General features: G+C 38.3%; 2 protein-coding genes and 1 long non-coding RNA gene across 3 annotated transcripts in view; 1 reads left to right on the forward strand and 2 right to left on the reverse strand.

The window, feature by feature from the left end:
• The window catches only part of LOC146475716 (uncharacterized), a 67,500-nt gene extending 46,513 nt beyond the window's left edge, over nucleotides 1-20,987 (reverse strand). The window contains exon 1 of the mRNA XM_085115415.1: nucleotides 20,614-20,987. Within this exon, the coding sequence (XP_084971541.1) occupies nucleotides 20,614-20,725 (112 nt within the window). The 5' untranslated portion in view covers nucleotides 20,726-20,987. The remainder of the gene's footprint in view (nucleotides 1-20,613) is intronic.
• LOC146475721 (uncharacterized) overlaps nucleotides 5,314-21,854 on the forward strand; it is a 57,405-nt gene continuing 40,864 nt past the window's right edge. Inside the window, exons 1-3 of the long non-coding RNA XR_014865806.1 lie at nucleotides 5,314-5,356; nucleotides 5,448-5,539; nucleotides 5,774-5,834. This is a non-coding gene — a long non-coding RNA (uncharacterized LOC146475721). The remainder of the gene's footprint in view (nucleotides 5,357-5,447; nucleotides 5,540-5,773; nucleotides 5,835-21,854) is intronic.
• On the reverse strand, nucleotides 15,427-20,406 carry LOC146475722 (netrin receptor UNC5B-like). The gene is made up of 5 exons (XM_085115417.1): nucleotides 18,900-20,406; nucleotides 18,138-18,418; nucleotides 17,718-17,864; nucleotides 17,228-17,416; nucleotides 15,427-16,618 (listed from the first exon to the last, which is right to left on the reverse strand). The coding sequence occupies exons 1-5, from the start codon at nucleotides 19,636-19,638 to the stop codon at nucleotides 16,136-16,138; spliced, it is 1,839 nt and encodes a 612-aa protein (XP_084971543.1). The 5' UTR covers nucleotides 19,639-20,406; the 3' UTR covers nucleotides 15,427-16,135.

Here is a 21,854-nt window from a genome sequence, read left to right on the forward strand (position 1 = left end):
TCAGAATGAAATGGAACATCAATTAGATTTAATACAGGCATCGACTTAAGACAGCTGGATATGAAAATAGCCTAGTTCTATTTTTGACAAAAGATTATATTACTTGGTTTTTTTGAAACATAAGCACTATTCATATGCGAAAAGTAGGTATTTTCAGCTTCTCAGGCTTCCATAAACAAAAGAATAATGAATGAAACAAAGTTCTATTTACTGATGAAAAGTTCTGTAAAACTTAGAATACCAGGCTTAAGGTCTGATTTGCGATAAATTAAAGGAAATGAAATCGTTAGATCAAAAGTGAATAACTTAAACTAAGTTTGTATCGAAAAAGTTTTTAGAGGTGTTGTTTCCCTTAACTGAAACGTTAAATTGCAAATTTAGTGCTAAGAACTCAGTTTGCACATGTTTCGAAGATCTAAACTGAACGACCATTATAATTTTCGAATCCAAAATAAGATAATAAGTGAATAAATATTGAAGAAGCGATTAAATATTCAAGCTTGCAGCGAGGAGTGAATATAATAGAGTGAATAAAGCTAAATATTATCGTACTTTTTGAACTGAACAAGCTTTAGAATTTTATAGAATGACCCAAAATATATGTTTACTCGTAAAATGTCTCAAGAAATGTAACCATAAGACTAAACGTAACTACATGCCTGTAGCCATGCAAGGGTTGACACAAATTGCCCACTGAACGACGTGTGATATCGATGTCTTGTCTAGTGCTGCCTTTCATAATACGATCATTTATAATGTCTAATCAGTAAAAACTGTTAAAGATACGATCGCTATGTGATTTTATTGACTTGTAGCGTTCGCAATGAACGAATAGGTATGTCGTTTCGCAGTTTCTACTTACCGACCATGAAACAAGTGAAGAAAACACTGGAAGTAGACTTAGGACTTGAAACTTTACAAACATCGTGGAAATAAATGTATATTTGATATACTCAATCGCAGAAATTGGGAGCAAAACTGGTCAGGCTGACAACTGAGGACGAATTACTTATCACATCTCTTTTAAGAACTAATCACGGGGAATGCTGGGATACGGGTTTGTCCCTCTTTTCCTTTTCTTTTCGGTGACAGTAGTCAAAGACCGTAAAGTGTGAGATAAAAAAGTTATTCGCTTATTCCTGATCGCCTAATTCCTTGTACCTGACTTCTCCGTCTTACCGTTTCTTTAACCAACGATTAAAATGATTAAGTTACTAAGCTGAGAAATTTTTACTCTTTTGTTTTAAAGTTATTTCATCATGTTGTTTCCAAATATTGACGACCGTTGTCTTGACTACAGGTAAAAGAAATTAATTATGCATTTCCACGTCATCAAAGACATCCGTGAGCCAATAGCAAATGTCGGGGTCCCAAATGCCTGAATTGAATGTAAACAATTCTTTTAAGCAATGCAAGCGAGAAAAAAAAAAAAGAGGAGATAATATAAAACGTCTTAAGAAATCTGGCGACTGAAATGTAACGATAAGACGAAACGTAACTGGATGCCTTAGCCGAGAGTTGACACAAATTACCCACTAAACGACGTGTGATGTCGTATCTAGTGCCGGCTTTCATAATAGGATCATTCATAATGTCTAATCAGTAAAACTGATGAAGCTACGATCGCTATATGGTTTTACTGACTCGTAGGGTTTGCAATACTACTAAATATTCGGTATCCTAGGCGACAAACGAGAGTAAGTAGTGGGATAAGAGTAGGTGTGTCGTGGGTATGTCGTTTCGTAGTATCTACTTACCGACCATGAAACAAGTGAAGTGAATACTGGAAGTAGACTTACGACTTGAAACTTTACAGACATCTTGGAAATAAATGTATATTTCATATACTCAGTGGCAGGAATTGGGTACAAAACTGGTGCTGACAACTGGAAACGAATTGCTTATCACATCTTTTTCAAGAACTAGCAACAGAAAGGCTGGGATACGGAAGAAGTCATTTGTGTGATGATTTGAAATTTACTCCAAAGCCTTTTTAAAGTTAAATTTACGAGATTAGTTAGCAATAGCTCTAATGTTCTTCATTTTTTTTAATGCTCAAAGGTTGTTACAGTTAGCTTTACGTCATGATCACACACGTACACGGAATACAATAGTGAACGGTACTTAAACTATTCGGGATAATTTTAGAAGCAGTACTTACTATATTTCCAATACTATATATACTTGCAGTACTAACAATAACACTACTTAAAAAACTTATAGTACCTACACTACTTACGATACGTACAATAGGTACATTAGTTGCATTTCTATCTCTAACAATATTTGCAATGTTAACAATACTGACAAACGAGATACAAAATAACTACGGTGTATGCAAAAAAATACAACGAAGGTACAATTCAAAGAGTCCTGATAGTTATGCGCGGAGCGAAAATTAAATTTCTTTTGCAAGCTAGTGAAATACCCGAGGGACATAAGTGAACAGAGAATTGAGGGGCTGCCATTCTTTGTTGAAATTGTTATTTTTGTTGTTTTTAGGGGCAATAAATTTTTCGGTTAGGCCTAGGGCGTGATCGCGTAACTCTAATATAAAGAGACGAAAGTTCAATGGTTCCAGATCTTCATACAGGAACCACTTATAAAGAAAGCACTTCGCTACGAGAATACTGTAGTTTAGCAAGCTCCTCAACTTTAAAAAGCCGTAGATTTAGGTGCTAGAATAACGTTGGGTTGGTTTTGCCACCATACGCAAAATTGGTGCCAGAACTGATGAACATAAAATAAATAACTAAATAAATAAATAAATAACTAACTAACTAACTAAATAAATAAATAAATAAATAAATAAATAAATAAATAAATAAATAAAGATGTTCAATCATCACATTCTTGCATTAAAAATGAAATACAACATGTTGGCAGTGAACAAGCATGTGCTGTTAGGTGTGAGTGTCATATTTGCAGAGGTAACAGAGATCGCATGTTGCAAGCTTGGCTTTCTTTAACTCATCATGTCCTTAGTGTAGATAATGTTGTGGATTGTGTTGAATTAAAACATGGCGAGTTTAACTTCACCTGTTGTGTTAAAGGGGCGTTTGTATATTGATTAGTCAGCGTTTATTTGCCTTTTCTCTAATATATTTACAATTAATTGAGTGTTTAATGTATGGCGAGGTGACCTCTAGAAACCACCAGGCTTATAGTTGAGGCCACTTCGTACCTAACAATATATGCTCACATAGTTTGTGCAACAAGTGTGCGGCTTTGCCAATTCAGTGATTATTTTATTAAAAACTCTAGTAGTTTATTCTTAAAGTTGGGAAAACTTGTCAGAGAAGTGATTGTAACAGGAAGGGAATTCCAGATCTTTCAGCCTTGATGAAGAATTGTGATTTTTTTCCAGATTAGTTCGGCAATGATGCACGCGATAGTTGTTGGCAGTTCTGGTGCTATAGCCATGAATTTGACTGTTTGTAAAAAACAAGTTGAAAAACAAAGGGGGCAAAAGGTTGTTATGATAACAGTATCATATAGTGTCGCATATAGTGTCGGAAGATTGTTTATCCCGTAACGTAGGATCTGGTTCTTTGTAACTGGAGGTAGACTTTAAGCAGTGAGGCATTGCAGAGGGTTCTCTAATCTTCATGCCATTTCTGCGTTTCATCTTGTGGCTGCGATTTTGGTGCATCGCACAATCGTTCATATTTTTCCTTTATAGCACGTATTAGATCAAATTGCAAAACAGGTAGTCAAATAAGTCTTTAAGAGTTGAATCCGTGATAAAATTGGTGTTACCGTCTAACAAGTTTGCTTTCGTAACATCACCATTGTCATACCAGGATTCAAAGAACACTGTTTTACCATTGTCATTGTTCTTAAAGTTAGTATTATTCCAAATTATTTCGTCTTCCGATACTGAAGTTCTCTTAGTGGTATTAATATGTTTGATATTTTCCCAGTAAGAGAGTATGTTTCGATAAAAATAAAGGTAGATCGTTAAAATCCAGTTCTTCGGACTTATAATTGCAGTCAAGCAAAACATTAATACCCCCTTGGTGTGATGTCAAATAGTTTGGAATGATTTTCCAAGGTGCATCACAGTCATCTTTAAACCTTCTAACCCAAGTTAATTTTAGAGATTTATTCATGGACATGAATTGAATCATCTTCAAGCCACCTTTGTCGCGATCTCCATTACTTGTGGATTTCTTAATCTTGTGTGGCCTGTCATCCAAATCGGAAATTAAAAGTTATTTCATCCACCTTTTTTGCAAAGTCTTCTGTTATGACAAGAACTGACAAGTTAAATGTGAGTTTAGAAAAGGCCCAATGTTTTCAAACTATTGATTTTTTCTGAAAGCGTTAGTTTTCTTCTTTCCAACTATTCAAACATTAATTCTAAATCTTTAAGTTCAGATTCAAAGTTGTTGTGTTTACCTAGGTTTTGGTTGTACGAGAAATAAATTCCCAATGCATAAATTGTTTCTGTAGACATGAGGAAAAAGCATGGGAACTGACAAAATCCTGTTCAGACCAGTACCCATGTCCAGGGACGGTGACCGAGTACTACCCTCGGAAGGTAGTGCGCGCATGTTACTAAAGCTCGCATCATCAGTGTGCGCGAGCTTAAAACCCTAGGGAGACACGTTAAACGGGATCCCAAATGAACTATCCATGAGCAATTACTTAAAGATTTTAATAGAATAAAATGATAAAATGCCTTTTTACCTATCTTGATAAAGTGGAATCGTTAATTTTCTGACGCTAACGTCTTTCATTTTGTTCCAAATTCTGCCTTTTTTGCTTGGGTAGTGAAGCACCTCTGGTCAGTTCAGTATATTCCAATCTTTTAGTACCTTATTACTTGAAGTTTCCATGACAACATTAAAACCTTTTTGCTCCAATACCAATATGAACATTCTGCCCATTGTTTTCATTATCATGTTTAGTGTGATAGTCAGATTTACGAGAATGTGGTGATCATTTCATTCGTTCTCATTAACCTCTATGTTTTATGTCAAGATTTGAATGCATGATATTTCTAGACACTCATAATTTTCGTAATTTTGTAGAAAAGTTCCGATTACTAATAAATGCGCGACGTTTTAATAGGAGGTTCTTTTCAACATCAACGTTTATTCCTTTGGTTTTAGGAGAGTTTATTTTCTAAAGAAAATTCTATAAGTTATCGACGAATTTGCCAATCGACATATCTATTTCATGGAACCGCATTCTGAATCAAATAAAGGAGCGCTCTTCTACCTCTCCCCTCCCCGCTCGGGCGAAACCCTCGTCACGTGTTCTTCATGGGCCCGGCATGGACCCAAGATCCTTTGCATGAATAACAGGTCCATCATTGCCACGAAATTTTGACCGGGATAGTTTGCTTCAAGTATGTTCCATTTTTTCCTAATTCAGTTCCCTAAACTTTGTTTAGACACGTTTGAAATGTGATAAGCAAGTCTGTGTCATCTTCTTTGCAGGCTTTTGAAGACCCTGTCCTTGAAAATTTGTGTACAAGTCATGTTACGCGCAAATTTGACGTGCTTTCCGCGAAATTTGAACATGTGTTGAGGTAAGCTGGCTCTTATAAACCAGAAAGACAATGCTTTAATACAGAAAACTTCAGAGGCTGTGTACATTAAAATAGGAGAGAGTGTGGCTTGATTTCAGACTACGCTGTCCACTTGAAATTCAACTTAAATGAATCAATGTGTGATGTGTTGCTCAGTCCTACATCATAGTATTGTCATTCATGTTAAGTGGGGCAGAAAGGAGTTGTACTAAACCTTTATCCGTAATGTTTTAGTTTCACACAGAAGACAAGGAACAAGGACATCATTAACCTTAACATGACATTGTTTTAAAAGGTGAGTTTTGTTTTGCTGTTTTATAATTTCATGGCTACTAATAAAAGGATAAAGAGATATGCCTTTTCACTGTAGTTCCAGGGCCCTTGGCCCAAGGGTATGGGACAGGAACATTAAATTCAGGTTCAGTAATAGCAATCACCGCAGTTTTCTTGTGGCCCCTGATTTGGCACCAAAGATAGTCCTTTTTGCTCAGAAGGTTGTGCAAGTTCAACACAGGCCAGAGTTAAGGTTACCCTATACCTTCAGAGGTGTCTCGCGTTTAAGCGATGTAGCGCGTCTAGTTTAAAATGTAGATACCTAAACCCCCATACCAAATTAAAGCTTATAGAGCTGGCTATCAAACTATACCAAGAATTTTGAAATAAAATGAATTGTCGAATTTTTCACGACCTCTAATTGCGAGCGTCCGAATCACCTTTTTAAAGCTACAAGTCAAAGCGAATTTTGCTTTTTGCTAATTTAATTTGCTCCTCAGTTTCCGGACCCAAAGCGCTAAAAAAAAAAACGTGTCTGCGTTTTGCCATATTCAATCGCAATGAAAAGTTATAGCGCATTTTCGAAATAGGATGAAAAAATGTGGAGTGATCGTACAAAAATCGCTCTCGGAGAAAAAATATTTCGAAAGGAAAAATTCGCAGACACGTTTTTGTTGTTTATATGTTAAACTAGCTACTGTCCAAATTTGAAGGCAAACGAACAAATTCCTTTTGAGTTTTAGCTCTGTGAAGTGGCTCCTCCAAGTGAAAAAATTGATTCGAGAAAACAGCGCTAAAAATTCGGCAATTCATTAGATTTCAAAATTCTTGGTTTAGTTTGATAGCCAGCTCTATGAGCTTTAATTTCATGTATGGGCTTAGGTATCTACAGTTTAAACCAGACGCGCTACATCGCTTGGACGTGAGACACCTCTGAACGTATAGGATAACCTCAATAAGTTTTGAAAATAAAATTTTTGAAAAACAAAAGCATTGCAGCAGATTTTCATTAAATTTGAATGATAATTTTCACCAACAGACTCAAAAGTTAGAACCACTAGTAATAACATAAACATGATGTCTGTCGCTGGCTGAATAATATCATTCCCATTTGTTTTCTAGGCTTAATGTACATACAAAATTTTAGCAGATAAAAAATACGTACTAACTACGGTAAACACACTTTTCAATTCGCAGCATCACAAATATGGGAAACAATAGATTATAACATTAAGCAATCAAACTCCGCTTCTTCGTTTAAAACCAAATACAGGAAAGATTTGCTTATAAACCAAAAGTAATGTAGAGTTCTTCACCGTCATCCGTTCGCTAATCACGTTCTTTTTCTTTTCTTTTTTTTTTTTCAAACCTTTCCAAATAATTTTCTTTTCCACCGAAACAATTTTCTGTTCCATCGTAAGCAGTGCCCAACTCGAAACTCACTGCTCACACTAAACCAAACAAATTTACCCTAATTCTTTTTAATCTTCCTTTGTAATATAAATGTTTATTGTTTTTTATGTATTGTACTGAATCTCGTTGTACGTGTGAAAAATAAAATTGAAATTGAAATTGAAAAATTGACTGTTAGGACAAGCTAAATCATTTCGTTTTCCATCCGGGTGGTTTGTGTAAATGATAAGCACCCCTGGAGACTTCTTTTTTCTCCATTCATCTGATTGACATCAATAAAACGTTGCCCATTACGTTCTATTTCGAGAACTTGAAACACGCAGGAATAGGTCCTCTATCATGCAGGAGATAGAAGCTGAGCACATAAAAGTAAAAACAAGACTGAGTGACAAAAAACTGTCGAAAGCTCCTATGTCAGTTTTTCAAACGTTTTAACTGACATTTTGGCTTTCGACAACTTGACTGTTCTCTCTGAGGTTACTTCAAAATTTAACCTTCACTTCATGTTGGGATTTGTATCCTTTTTAGGAGGACACATTTAACATTGGAATGGAGTTCTGTAATGATCCCTGATGCGCATGTGTAAACTCAGCTACAATGCCCAAGGAAGGCTTCCATTAAACCCTCCGGCCTTGGCTTGGAATCATAATAACCAATGGCGCAGGCAAACATTCAGGTAAGCGGTTTCCTGCCTGTAACGCTCGACTTGCTGCTCTTAATTCGTGAAACGAAATATCTCGGTGCCTCGGCACTTCGGGCTTCGGGCTTCGGGCTTCGGGCTTCGGGCTTCGGTTTTGGCCTAAAAAAGAGAGGGACGGGGGTAGTCAGGCTTCTAGATCCGCCACTTACGGACGACCCACTGATACGATACGATACGATAACTATATTAAGACACGGTAATTCCATCAGCTTCAGTATAAATTAATCATTATCAACTTTTTGTCGACCTAACTACAATTATAAAAAAAAAATATAACAACAAAGGCTGCTTTTCTTCTTTTTTACTGTGTACGATATAGGCTATAATCGGCCCTGAATCCATGGTAGCCATCTAGCCCCAGTGGTTTAAAGAGCCGATAACTTTATCTTCTATACAGGATTTGTTTTCACTAAACAGAGATGCATTAAGTTTTTTTCACTGAATAAGACAACGATGTAAATATGATAGTTTTTCTTTCAGTCAAGGCATCCAGTTTATAAAGCGTCTAATGAGCTGGGCACCTGTTGTTGGATCTAACACCATATTATAATAGCGGAGCCATTAGTATTCCCCTAGGCCTGTTTTTGCGCGGTAATTTAGGTTAGTAATTTGCATTTTGCAAGTGACGCTTTTCTGAAATGACATTTTCTGTTTATTACACATCGAAGTTTCAACGAGACATGCTTCGCGTAGTCAGCCGATCTTTTCAGTTACTGTTGTCTGCAAACAATTTCCACTGGAAGTTTCCTCTAAACACGCCACAACAATGTAAGTGTTCTGTATTTCCGTTCGGTTTTGCCGGTTTGTTCACCTTATAGTTTGTACATACATTTTGTAAGTTAAGTTTGTTTTGTACGTTTTAGTTTAAACCTTCTTTGCCTCGTCAGTAACTGCAACTTTCAGCCCTTCCGGGCAGCACGGCGAAGTAAAAAGAGTTTGAAATAAAAAATTGCGTGAATAAGAAGTGTTTCTCCTCCGGCTGTTACACCTGCCAAGACCAAATTATTTGAGGAAACGCTAATAGGAAGAAATGAAAGGTGAAGAATGACGTGTAAATGAGTACTAAAGAAGGCAACAAATTGCCGATGAGGCAGTAAGTCGTGGACTTTTTTACATCGGCATCGCTCAGTGCAGTAAAGTTAAAAATAATTAACGATGATGATGATGATGATGATGATGATAATTGTAAGGGTTATGGTTAGAGGCATGTGGCTGTACCTTTCAAGACCGAAACATGCGACTAAGTACGGCAGGAAGTATTTGACAGTCAACTTATTTAGTAAATCTTAGGGATGCAAATGAATTTTCACACAAGTGCTACGTGGCTCTTACGCTTTTGAACACTTGAAAAAGGTCAAAGTCCAGGAAAGTCGCCGTGGGGATGGCGCCCCCTGATGTGCAAAAGAAACCTTATCTTCATGGGTAGTGGCGTTAGTTCTCACGCGATCCAAATCAGCTTGAAATTATTTAACAAGTTCCTAAGTTCCCTCAAAGGTCAGGATATTTAAAGTAGGTAACAGGCGGCCAAGTTAAAAGTTCTCCACATATGAAGGTGTTCGTTTATCAACTTTACAAGCTTACATGAAATGGTCCATGAATTACTTACTTAAAATAGAGAACTGAAAATTCCTACATTAACGATGAATGGAATTTTTCCAAAGTAACTCTAATTTCGTGACTTCAGTACAAGTTTTCCTCAGTAAATATAATGGGGGCTGCGCGAGTCAAAGAGAAAAGAAAATGTCCAGTGAGGGAAATCCAAATCAAAACAGCAATTTGTGTCCTTTTAGGAGGAATGTAAGCGTTAAATATATTATACGTTCATTTGCGGAGCGAATTAGAACGTGATCAAAAGAACAATTTGTGTACATGAGATTCCATACTAAAGTCAGGTTAAAAACGATTATCCCCTCAGAACAAAAAATATTTATATTGACAGGACAGTTATTTTATTCAAAAAAGACAAGTTGAAGTTCCATAAACGGGTTTTCTTCTTTACAAACTGTCAGATAAATTGTCTGTTCATAGTCAGTCTAGAGGGGACCGTGACCTCATCAGTTCCTGTTATCCAACATGTTGTTTCTTATCCTTTGTAGTGAAGCGATGCAGTAGTAATCTCCCTGGATCTTGCCAGGCTGTATTAGCTCTTTATGAGAATCGTAGCGTTTCGTTACGGTCTAGCACGTTATGCTCTTTGCGCTACCTTTATGGCTCTCAGTTGTGCCAGCCCATGAGTGACTGACTAAACCCGTGAACTCACTAACATATTAATTTCATAGAATTTCGAACTTTTCACTTCAATGAAAAATCTAGAGTCTTAAGGCTGGTTTCCATATGATCGCAGATAGATCGCAGATCGCAATAAGGTCTGCGATCGTCTGCGATCATATGGAAACATACTTCTGCGATCCTGCGATCACGAACGCAGACGATCGCAGAAGATAGAACCATGTTCTATCACCTGCGATCGCCTGCGATCCCCTGCGATCAATTGCAATTGTGCGATCACATGGAAACCAAAGTTTTGCGATCCGCGATCGAAACGCATCCCATAATATTTCAAGTTTTCTCCCACGATTCAACGCTTGTGTGTTCGATTGTAGGAACGGTCTACGTAGCAACAATTATTTCGTTGTCATTTCGAGGAATTTATGGAGGAAGTTGCTCGTTATGAATGTGTTTACAATCGCAGCAGCAAAGATTTTAAAGACAAGAACAAAAAGGCCAACTGTTGGGACAAAATCGGGCAGAAGTTTTATTTATCGGCCGGGGAAGCAGAGGCCAAATTTCGCAACATAAGAACTGCGTACGGTCGTTATCGAATCCAAAACCGATGTTTTCGACGGTTTTGGAGCTGACGACGACTCGCTTCATGACAAACAGAAGAAGTAAATTTGCTTGCGGCAAAATTCCCGCTCTTCCACGTTCGCGATGTTGTTTGCTTTTCAGCCTACACGCGCGTGTATATTTGACATTTCCGCTGACCAAAACGTATGGCTACGGTCGGCTCTGCGATCGTTGCGATTGTATGGAAACAGCCTTTTTTGCGATCGTCTGCGATTGTTTGCGATCTGCGACCGTCTGCGATCGTCTGCGATCATATGGAAACCAGCCTTTAGATAGAACATGGTTCTATCTTCTGCGATCGTGTCGATTGCAGGATCGCCAACGATCGCAGAAGTGTTTCCATATGATCGCAGACGATCGCAGACCTTATTGCGATCTGCGACTGATCTGCGATCTGCGATCTGCGATCCGAGATCATATGGAAACCAGCCTTTAACAACACCAACAGCCCAACAAAGATACACAGATTTGTTTAGTGAACATTCTCTAGAGTGGACAGAAATTTATAATTTAAACTAGTTGTCCGGGATACAAATTTGCGAGCATTACAATTCAATGGTGGCTCTGTTATCCTTGGTCACTTCATCTTTCTTCTTCGTCCCCTGTCATGGGAGACATTTAACCCATGTACTTAACTGATCCGGCAATTACTGTACTTCTCTACAGAGACAGAGAGACGTCACTCAACTTGGACCTCAGTTAAGTTGGACTGACTTTCTCAATTTGACAGGAGACTAGGCGGGTACGTGTGGATAAACCAAGGTACGCTAACTACTTTTTACAGACGTTCTTCTACTGATACTACTTTGTTCAGCTATCGACTTGTCCTGGGCCGGTACTGGGCCAACGGTTGAACGTTCAGTCTCTCTGCTCCAACGTTTCTGGGACGAATTCCCTGAGCACTGTTTAAATAAAGAAGACAAAACGTGTGAGTACCTTTCACAAGTCAATCCCATTTTCACAAGGCCGTTCATTTTATGCTTACAAATTACTCTTGACATAAGTAATACGCAAAGATAATAATGTTAATTTCTAAACTAATGAAAACGCAGTCACCGTGATAAGCTGGCTTCGATCCAGTTTGTGAGATTGCTGACAAATCCCCCAAAATAAATCAGATTACTGAATCGAATGAAGCACAACCCCAAAAAATATATGAATTCTAGGTGCTTCCAAATATTTGAAAAAGGTAAAAGAAACACGTTTTTAAAACTGAATTAGGCGATGATTTAACTATTCCAGAAGCCAGCGATGAGTCATCGCTCGATTTGGAATTGTGTCTCGTTGCATTGGACACCTAAGGGTTCATTTCTTTGGATATCTGTTCCGAAGTCCTTGATCGGCTCTGAAATTCGGGTTAAATTTTAAAAAGAAAATCTTAAGAATTCTTCGGCAAATGTTAGCTTAAAATTTCGGAACTTTCGTTTACGGAGGGGCAAATATCCCGATAAAAATGCGAAGTCATTATAAGACCAGCTGGTATTTTCGTAAAGCCAACAAACGGCTTGTAAAATCCGGGAACTAGGATTTCGCTTCCTGAAGTTTTCTGCAATCTAAATTTTCAGCTCATACATCCTAACGGGTTACACTGTATTATCTTACACAAACATGCCTTTAAAATTGGAGTGTTATTGTCTATTGCAATGTTATTCTTAATCAGTTGTTATATTTTACTGATTTTAATTTTATCTTGTATTGTTAAGAGGGTCAATTGCTTGTTAGTGTTTTTATAAACACTATTTTGAGTTACCCTCGGTAAATAAAGACTTAATATTACATAAAAGACACCAAACGATCCGGGAACACAGGAGACAAAAGTGTTGAAGGCTTTTTCCTCTAATGTTGTCTTTGGGTACTCCTGTGTTGTCAGAAGCTTTTCAAAAACTCATTAATAATTCATAAGCCCATTGACCTATCAAATGGTCGATAAAACATCACGTGCAGTGGTTTTAAAACCCGATAAACCCTCCTCCTTATTAGTATGCGATGTTTAATGTTTTTCTCCCATGCTAATTTCCAACGTTCACAAAAGCATAATTGTTATGAACTCTCTTGACACACGCTTGTTCAAGAATGTTTTTGAAGCCGTCCAAAAAATTCGCCCCAAGTGTTTTATCGGGTCTCAAAACCACTCGGCTGCGCCTCGTGGTTTTAAATCCCGATAAAACACTGCTGCTCGTGTTTTAAACATTACCGATAAAGTGACTATCATCAACTTACCGAACTCGTTCCCACCGTTATCATTGTTATCGACTTGTTCCCTGTTATCGTCCGTCCTGCTACTGAAAATCCATATTATCATTATAATCGTTGCGATTATTACTACGATTATCATGATTTCTCAGTCAGTTTCCTCTTCCCTAATGATAGTGATTGGTAGTCTCCTCTCCTTCTCTTTTCTCGGCACGTGGCGTGCTATTGTCGGTCAATCATCGGCGCCTTGTGCCTGAAACCAAACGTTGTCAAAGCCTCTTATACAATATGCTCGAAATTTCCACTTCTGTTAGTGTTGCATGGGAATCATTACAGCTGTCATTTAATATCATTCCGTTATCTAACGAATTGTCACTGTGACAAGTTGATTTCCTTCAAGAATTCACCCGGGTTAAAATCCTTTGATCTTATCATACTCAGGAGCCAAAACTGACTCCAAATGACATGACTGGTTAAACCCTGGGAGGTAAGCCACAATCAACGTCCAGGTGTTTACACTTGCAGACCCCTGTCATACTCTATTGTTCAAATATAACCTTAGGAATCAAGGTTTTTAAACTAAAAAATATTTGCTAAAGGACGATGAGAGTGGAAAAAAGGGGAAAACTAGAGAACGCATGAGAACTGTTGGAGTCTGCAAGTGTTAACACCTGGACGTTGATTGTAGCTTACCTCCCAGGGTTCAACCAGTCATGTCATTTGGATTTTTCGGTGCATAACGATGCAATATTAGCTACAGAGTAGTATTTTCTAGGAAAAGCCGTTTATTTTAATGCTCAAAGTCATAACTAGCTTTAGGGTCTGTTGTGCAAAAACACTGTCTCTTTCTGATCGTCTAGACTGCAGCTTGCATTCATTGAAACTGTAAAAATCGTACATCTTCCTTGGCCCTGTTTACTTAAGTTTCAACTGCTACCAAACAAAGGTATTGCTCAATTGCATGATATGTCACAGCTGTGAGGTTTAAGCAGATTTATTTGTCAACCGAAAGTTACCAAATAATTGTCTTTAGTTGGTAAGTGTATTTAACTGACTTTTTAGACCAACCACGTTGAGCGGATTATGAATGATGCCAATGACAATTTTTACTAAGGGTAAAATAAGCCATAACTGCAGGTGAAATCATTTACTGAAACACTTGTATCCAAACGCTCAGATTCGAAAAAAAAACACTAAGACCCTTTAAGATGAGTATACTTCGTGAAGGAGTTTCTTTGGTCAGTTAAAAAAAAGGAATATTTAATCCCGTCTGCAAGCAAAAATAATCCTTCAAATGTCATAATCAATTGCAAGGAATGGAGGGAAAAGATAGCCAGAATTACCAGCTATTGTCAGTTTATATCAATATATTTTTTGTCACGGAAGTAAAACATGTGAAATTCATATATTTTGAACTTTGGATGAAAGAATTGATAAATAGCTGACCATCGCAGTTTGTTCGCAACTTAAGCAGCTGAGAAAAGAAAGCCTGGCCAACTGGAACCTGGCCATTTTGTGAGTTCGTTAATATATATATTCCATAGAGTTAAAAATATGGAAGTGAAATTTATACGTAATTCATATATTTTGAACTGTGGACAAAAGAATAGAAGAATGGTTGATCATCCGGCAGGTATGTACGCAACCCCAGCAGCAGCTAACAGAAAGCTAGTTGGCTTGATAGCTCAGTTGGCAGAGCGCTACACCAGTATCACAGAGATCATAAATATTTCTCTGGTTTTCTTGTTAAATATAATCTTATTGAATCCATTCGCTGAGAACTTTGTGGTCTTTTTTTTTAACCCCGTGTGTGGCCGTTAGAGAATTTGATTTTTGTTGGAGGTTTTGCTTCGTTGTCGTCGTTTGTTTTTTATTTTATATCTTCGTTCATTATATTTTTTTCCCATTTTGAAAAAGAACAGGTGGTTCGAGGCCAAGTGTGCTACTGAGTTAGTAGTTCAATCCCTTGAGAAGATTACCTTTTAATTCTGAAGTAAAAACAGCGGTAACTTGAGATATATTAGATATAAACAGACAGTCGTTTTGTCGAAAGACAGTCACGACCGCTGTGTTTAGAGTTCTGGATGGGGTTTAACTGAAGTTTAACTGAACTGTGGGCTAAAAAAATAGTCATGCATTGGAGGCTCTAACTTGATTTAGTATCGCAGAAATTACTGAACATTCGACTTCTTGACTGAGATAACAACAACAATTTATTTACAAATTCTGATATAAGTTGCTTATCCCGCAAATAGCCACAAAGCTAGTCGAGGCGGGACAAGACGAGCACGAGAACAAAATGGAGATTCCAGCAGCCACGTTCGGCCCCTCGTGTGTGTCCGTAAATTTTTTTCTGCCAATCATCTAAGCTAAGTGGGTGATCTGAGCCAATTTACGCCTTGTCAATTTATTAGCGGATTTTGGGGTCTCCAACTTGGTCTACTCTTGTCATCTTTTTTTGAGACAGGAAATCAAAACATTTTTCGCCTAAGTATTTTCATAACAATAATGAAACTCTAAACGCTTGTATCGACCGCGGCTCTTAGCTGAACGTACGGGTGGTCTGCGGGACAAGTTATTGTCAGGTAGAACCACTGTGTCAAAATTAGCCTTGAACTCACAAAAATTGACACTAACTATTGCAAAACGGAGATGGCATTGATTGTGTGTAGGTTAAACTGGCTAATAGTTATCGTCTATAGCCTTTGGCAATATATAATTAGATTACATGGGTTTATTTACTTATAGTAAGGCGTTTCTCGAAAAAGGCGTGCGCTTGGAAGTTCCCCGATAATATACACGCATTCAAGAAAATTTTTAACTTAATATCAGCGAGAATGTATCCGCCAGCAGTTTCAAGTGGAGGATGAAGAAGAACTACTGATAAACTACAAATAAACACCCTAAATATCTCTCTGATTTTCATTAGTTTTTCTTGTCTGCCCACTTTGGATGCGATCCATTGCTTAAAGTAATTATTGTGGGGAATCTAACATTGGGATGAAATTACGACTCCAATATTTTTAATCCGTTTCACAGGACGCTATAATCTTTCTAAACCGTTGACGCAGGCGTAAAAGTAAAATATATCTCCCAAGCAACATCTCCATGTCTATTTTTGCGCTCCAGAAGCGTTTAACCTCGATGATCACATTAGTAGAAGGTGTGGACTAATCTGAAGTCTCTTCCAACATCAGCTGATCTTCAATAATCTTGGCCGCGTCGTCCCGGCCCAGCTTACGTAGTGTTTCAGCCAGTTTACTGAGGGGGTAGTTGCGAGTCTCCATAAATGTTAACAGTGCGTCCGTAGGGGAATGACATTTTTGGGCTTCCAGCCAGCGAATGTGCTTTGTCTCGAAGCCAAGATCTTCGGCCAAGTGCTTCCAATTGGCTGTAAGATGTGGTGGATCAAGGTGTAATTTAAGCTCAATACGTTTTCTTTGTGTCAGTGAATCCGTGAGTTGCAAAGGCTCAAAATCATACGAACAACAGCCGGAAGATGTGTCTTTCGTCTGAGATGGAGACGCAATAGGACCTCTTTTGCATGCATCAGGTGGAACATTTACTGGCGACGAAGATTTTGTGGGATTACCAAATGAAACTGCATTCAGTACAGACAGTACATCATCGAGAGCATCACCTGCACAGATTTTCTGTAAGAAAGACCAGCACAAAAGGTTAAATTGTATTCAAGTATCGAGCCTTGGATTGATGTATGGATTGACCATTTAGTCTGTAAAATCAATCAATCAATCAATCAATCAATCAATCAATCAATCAATCAGTCAGTCAGTCAGTCAGTCAGTCCGTCCGTCCGTCAGTCAGTCAGTCAGTCAATCAGTCAGTCAGTCAGCCAATCAATCAATCCATCAGTCAATTGATCAATCCGAAAGAGTCAGTCTGTTACAGTTGTTACAGTTGATCGAAACAGCTAGTCAGCTGGGACTGATTGACAACAAATGCTTGGTTTATCAACAAAGTTGTTAAGGTAATTTGGCCACCTTAAACGGAGATTCGACGGCTGACGTTTTGAGCGTTAGCCCTTTGTCAGAGTGAATCCATCCCTCTGACGAAGGGCTAACGCTCGAAGCGTCAGCACTCGAATCTCTTTACGGTGGCCAAATTATCTTAACAACTCTGTTGATAAACCAATACTCAAAGTACTAGGTGACCGAAAATTACTATAGTTGACTGAAGAGCTCAGACCAAACAAACAAAGAAACAACATGTGAGTAAGTATGACTTTTTTAATGACAACTTACGCGAGTTGCTTGTTGAGTTTCTTTGATCGGTGTGGAAACAATAACTTCTTGTTTTTCGCCATCTTGGCAATCCTGTTTGACTCCAAATGCTGCATGAAACTGAGGGACGCTCTCACCAGCCAAAGAGAATACAAACGTACAACAGGGCATGCGCTCAATACCTTCCCATATGTGTTGGAAATAGATTTTCTGAGGATCAACAATTTGCACAGTTAAAATTTTATAGTTGTTGCCTTACATTTAGAACTTGCTGGAACTAATGATTAGACCATTCCCGGAGCGAATTAGGGTAATTACCAAATCACCGGCAAATACTAAACTTTGACATAAAGATTTCCAAACACCAAAACCTTCACGTACTATATTACCATCTAAGAATAAATAAAATGATGAATAAGAAAGAAAAGTAGAAGAATTAGGAAAGAGAAGGAAAGTCAAGGCAAATATAGGAAGAAAAAGAAAGGTTTATTGAAACGGTCACTGTGCATACCTTTTGGTCTTCACACATTTTTGTCCACCCGGGGTGATAGTTGATAAGCTTCACCAAAACATCACCTCCTCCATCCCTCAAATGAAATGGCTTCGGTGCATCCATCGTAATACCTCTTAATTTCTCCTGTTCTTGATTGTGTAAACCCTGGAAGGGAAGTACGTAATCGCCTGAATAAAGGTTTCAAGGTGCAACCAAGAATTTCTAGTGTAATATAACTGAGAAATAGCGCACAAGGATGCTTTTGCAAGAGTATTTGCTTCTTGGATATCCAATTCATTTCATGTTTTATTTAAGCTACATTTCGAGGTTTGAAATAGTGTTACAAATGAATTAAAAAGAAATCCAAGCCTGTTTGCTATTCAGCAATTCTTTTTATTTAACTACATTATTTTCAGAAAATGTTCCAAACCCACAGACCTCTAAATGTGCTGGAGTATCGCCAACACAATACACCCTCACGACACAGTTTCCACTAGCCTCGGGCGGGGTCACATACGCTACAATCCGCACTGCTTTCCTTGCTCGCTCTCTGGAAGCTGGCTCTCCGGTCACAGTGAATCCAGTGAAATGATCCACCATAATGTGGACCATTGTTGGTTCCACTATAGCTAAATGTGGCTCAGTACCATCCTGTTTGTTGACGTCAATCAACTCCTTCCAGTTGGCTGGCTTCTCCGGGTCACTCTCATTGCAATGGACTATGGAAGAAAAAGCAAGAACCGAGAAAAATGGCGAATATTAAATGTCTTTGAACAGTCCTTGCATGTATTTCATAGTTATTAAGGATCAAGAGAAGTGAAACAAGCAGGTACAAAAGCCGTGTAGACTGAATAGACGGTCTGAATGTGAGTTCTGGAATCTCAGAATCAATCTTTTTTTTTCTAATGTTTTATGACAATGAATAACCATTCTGATCTTGTAAAACAAACGTGGTGTGGTGTCATGTTTTTAAGCCTGGTGAATAAACGATAGATGAATTTTTTTTTCCAGTCAATGAGACAAGCATACTTGGTAAAAGATCTTGGTTCTCTGAGATGGGATAAACAAAATTGTGTATCAACGGCATACAAGATTCAGTTGTTTTGTGGTCAAACGTAAAGCCTGTTTACCAAGAAGAGATAATCAACTGCAAAACTTTCTATCGTTTTCTGAACGTATACGTATCACAATTTTCCCCACCTTTTAAATTCCAAGACCCATCCCCAAGAAGAGCACAATGCGGCAAACTGAGAATCACGTGACGGTTAAACACGAGGCCATTAGGACCACACGTCACCACTGGGCTCAACAGGGGCTCCCTGAAAGTAACTTTTGGATGTTCCTTTTCTTGGTTCATGATGGCTATAAATATTCCTTCAGTGCGACCCTCCGGAATAGCTTGTGGTGGTATATTGAGACTCACGCCTGTGTCAGCGATAGTTAATTTCCCTCCTTTGTGATCCACGAATCCACACGCGACCATTTTGGGATCTGCATTTACTGGAAGATTTGAGATATTCCATATCATTCGAGAGACATCTGAAGCCGCTGAATTGTTGCTTCCGGTGGAACGTATCTCCTCATGCTCCCATTCTCTGCTCCGTTCGAATATACTTTCAGCTTCAGCATTGATCATTGTCTTGGGAGGTTCTTTGAGCGGTGGTAAGACCTCAAAATTTTTATTTGCTGATGGTATAGTGAGACTAACTTCTGTGTCATGGCTGGGCAATTTTCCTTCATTGTGATCCACCAATCTGCAAGGTTCTTTGAGCGGTAGCGAGGCACTAAAAGTTTGATCTTCTGATGATATAGTGAGACTAACGTCTTTGTCATCGTTGGTTAATTTCCCTCCGTTGTGATCTACTAAACTGGGAGGTACTATGAGCGGTGGCAAGACATCAGATTCCTCCTGAAATTTTGGCGATGAAGCCATTACCATTCGAGAAGACCATGGAGCAGGTTCTGAGTTAGATGGCCGAAAGGTGGCTGTTGTTTGTCCTGTAAAAGTTAGAATATGTTGTTACTCAGTAGAAGACTTTACTTAGAATAGTGTTTCAAGAAGGGAAAATATTCAACAGCAATGGAATCAGTTGAGTCTGGGTAAAATTGCACGTATGTGCTCATTTTAATTTAATATCTTAGCATTTACCGTTGCTCGAACAACAACAGCAACCATGATAATCCTAACAATACGATTATTCTATTATGAAAGAAAAGCAATGTTATGTTTTAAGCCTGACACTGACTAGCAAAATACATCTATCAATATAATACTACTGATGCTGATGATGATAATGATGATGATGATGATGATGATGATAAAAGTAGTAATAATGACAATAACAATCACAAGGATTTAATACGATGATGATAACAACACCCACGAAGATTCTGGAAGCAAAAGTGTAAATTGGATATGGGACTCTGCTCGCTCGTTTCATTAAAATATGACTGAGCGACTGACTGATAATTTCTCTGATAACAGTGCTCTGGAAACATTCCAGGCTGCTCAAAGTCCGCTAGTTGTCTGGGTATTTGCGTGATTTCAATCCAACTAAGCTCACTGAGATACGATGGAGTGACATGGCGGTACGCTTACAAACGCTCTTCTCGATTTGACGCTCCCTTTCATCAAGTGTCCAGAATGGATGAACAGTTGTTTGTTTTGTTGTTGTTGCTGTTATTGTAATTAATCTGATCTGATTAACCCTTTGAGGGACATTTCTATTTGAGGCAATTTGAATTATGAATGATCTGTGACGCAGGGACGAAACAGTACAAAATTGTGCACCTGATACACAAACTAAGTGAGAAAAAGTAATTTAAAAGATAAGGGACGTGTATCGCATAGATATGTGCTAAAAATAAATGACGTGAACGATGTTTCCCATTGATTGCTCTAGTCTAGACTCACCCGCCATGTCGTTTACCAGGGCAGAGATTTCTCCTCTTCTTCTATCATTTTTTTTGCAGTAGACTAAAAAAGCAATAACCAAAGCCACAGCAAGTAACAATACTAGCCCCATCGGAATGCTGATCACCTGTGTTTCTGGAACATTTCTTTCCTGCGTGTAAGCTAAGAATCAAGAAAACTATCACCCTAACATCTTTTGTAATTGAACATCAGTTGGTTGTTATGAATAAAAACTAAAGTCGTTTGTTTTAACCACCTTTAGTCTTATTTATCCTGGACGTTTTTGAGTTCCTAACCTTAAGGAATGGCCCGTCTTTGACTCTGGTTTTGATACACTGAGAGTTTTTTTAGAGGTTACAGGATGCCCTTAATAGCTCCATTTATTCCCCATGATATGTTTCGCAGATATTTAAAAACTATCCTCCCTTCGCAATTGAAATAACTGAATGGTTTTATTCAGAGAGACTGCATGATATTTTATAGTTGTGTTACTGAGAATCATACCGGGAATAACTCTGCAATAACGCCATGGGGCATACCGCGTAATAAGTGATACTGTTTATCGTTGTGTTATTGGGAATCATACCGGAAATAACTCTGCGATAACGTCATAACCCCCGCTTGAACTGGTCTGGTTTCCTCCGCGTTGAATTATTCAATCTGTTTTTAAAAGCGTAGTTTCTTCGCGGTAAACTCTCCCAATTCCCACCGTTTTAACTGTCGAGTACTACTTGGAAGTTATTGTTTCGATTTACCGCTTGAAAAACGTTTGTTTTCTTTCTGAAAACGGCAGATCAGAGTCTTAAATTCATACATGTGGCCGCCATTGAACGAAAACAACCTTCTAAATGATGTTTGTTTGACGTCACACAGGTAAAGATGAGTAGGTCGCCTCCCTCGTGATATACGCGCCGATAATGAATTTTGATTGGGCCGTTTTTGTTCAAGACAATCAGAACAATAAATCCCTTCTGGGAGAGGGCAGAATTTAATGTAGGTTCAATGAATAAATCAAATGATAATTTGACGTCACACAGAAAGGGATGAGAGGGTCCCCTCTCTCGTGATATGTGCCTAAATAATAGAATTTGATTGGGCCGCTTCTGTCGAAGACAATCAGAACAATACATCCCTACTAGGGGAGGGCATATTTTAATGCATAAATTAATGTGGCGATTTGTGCCTACTACGAAGAAAAAAAAAAAGATACCTGACCCAAACCTGGACACGGCCTGCCCTGT

The sequence above is a fragment of the Pavona decussata genome, unplaced genomic scaffold, assembly GCF_977016875.1.
Source record: "Pavona decussata unplaced genomic scaffold, jaPavDecu1.1 SCAFFOLD_83, whole genome shotgun sequence".
NCBI lineage: Eukaryota > Metazoa > Cnidaria > Anthozoa > Scleractinia > Agariciidae > Pavona > Pavona decussata.

Bases quoted from the DNA above. Each gene is read 5' to 3' on its own strand.
- LOC146475722 (XM_085115417.1), bottom strand. From the start codon at position 19,638: ATGGTAATGGCTTCATCGCCAAAATTTCAGGAGGAATCTGATGTCTTG. The intron at 18,419-18,899 runs GTGGGGAAAATT...TTTCTTCCATAG, and splicing joins TGGGTCTTGGAATTTAAAAG to TCCATTGCAATGAGAGTGAC. The intron at 17,417-17,717 runs GTATGCACAGTG...GTTGATCCTCAG, and splicing joins AAATGTGTGAAGACCAAAAG to AAAATCTATTTCCAACACAT.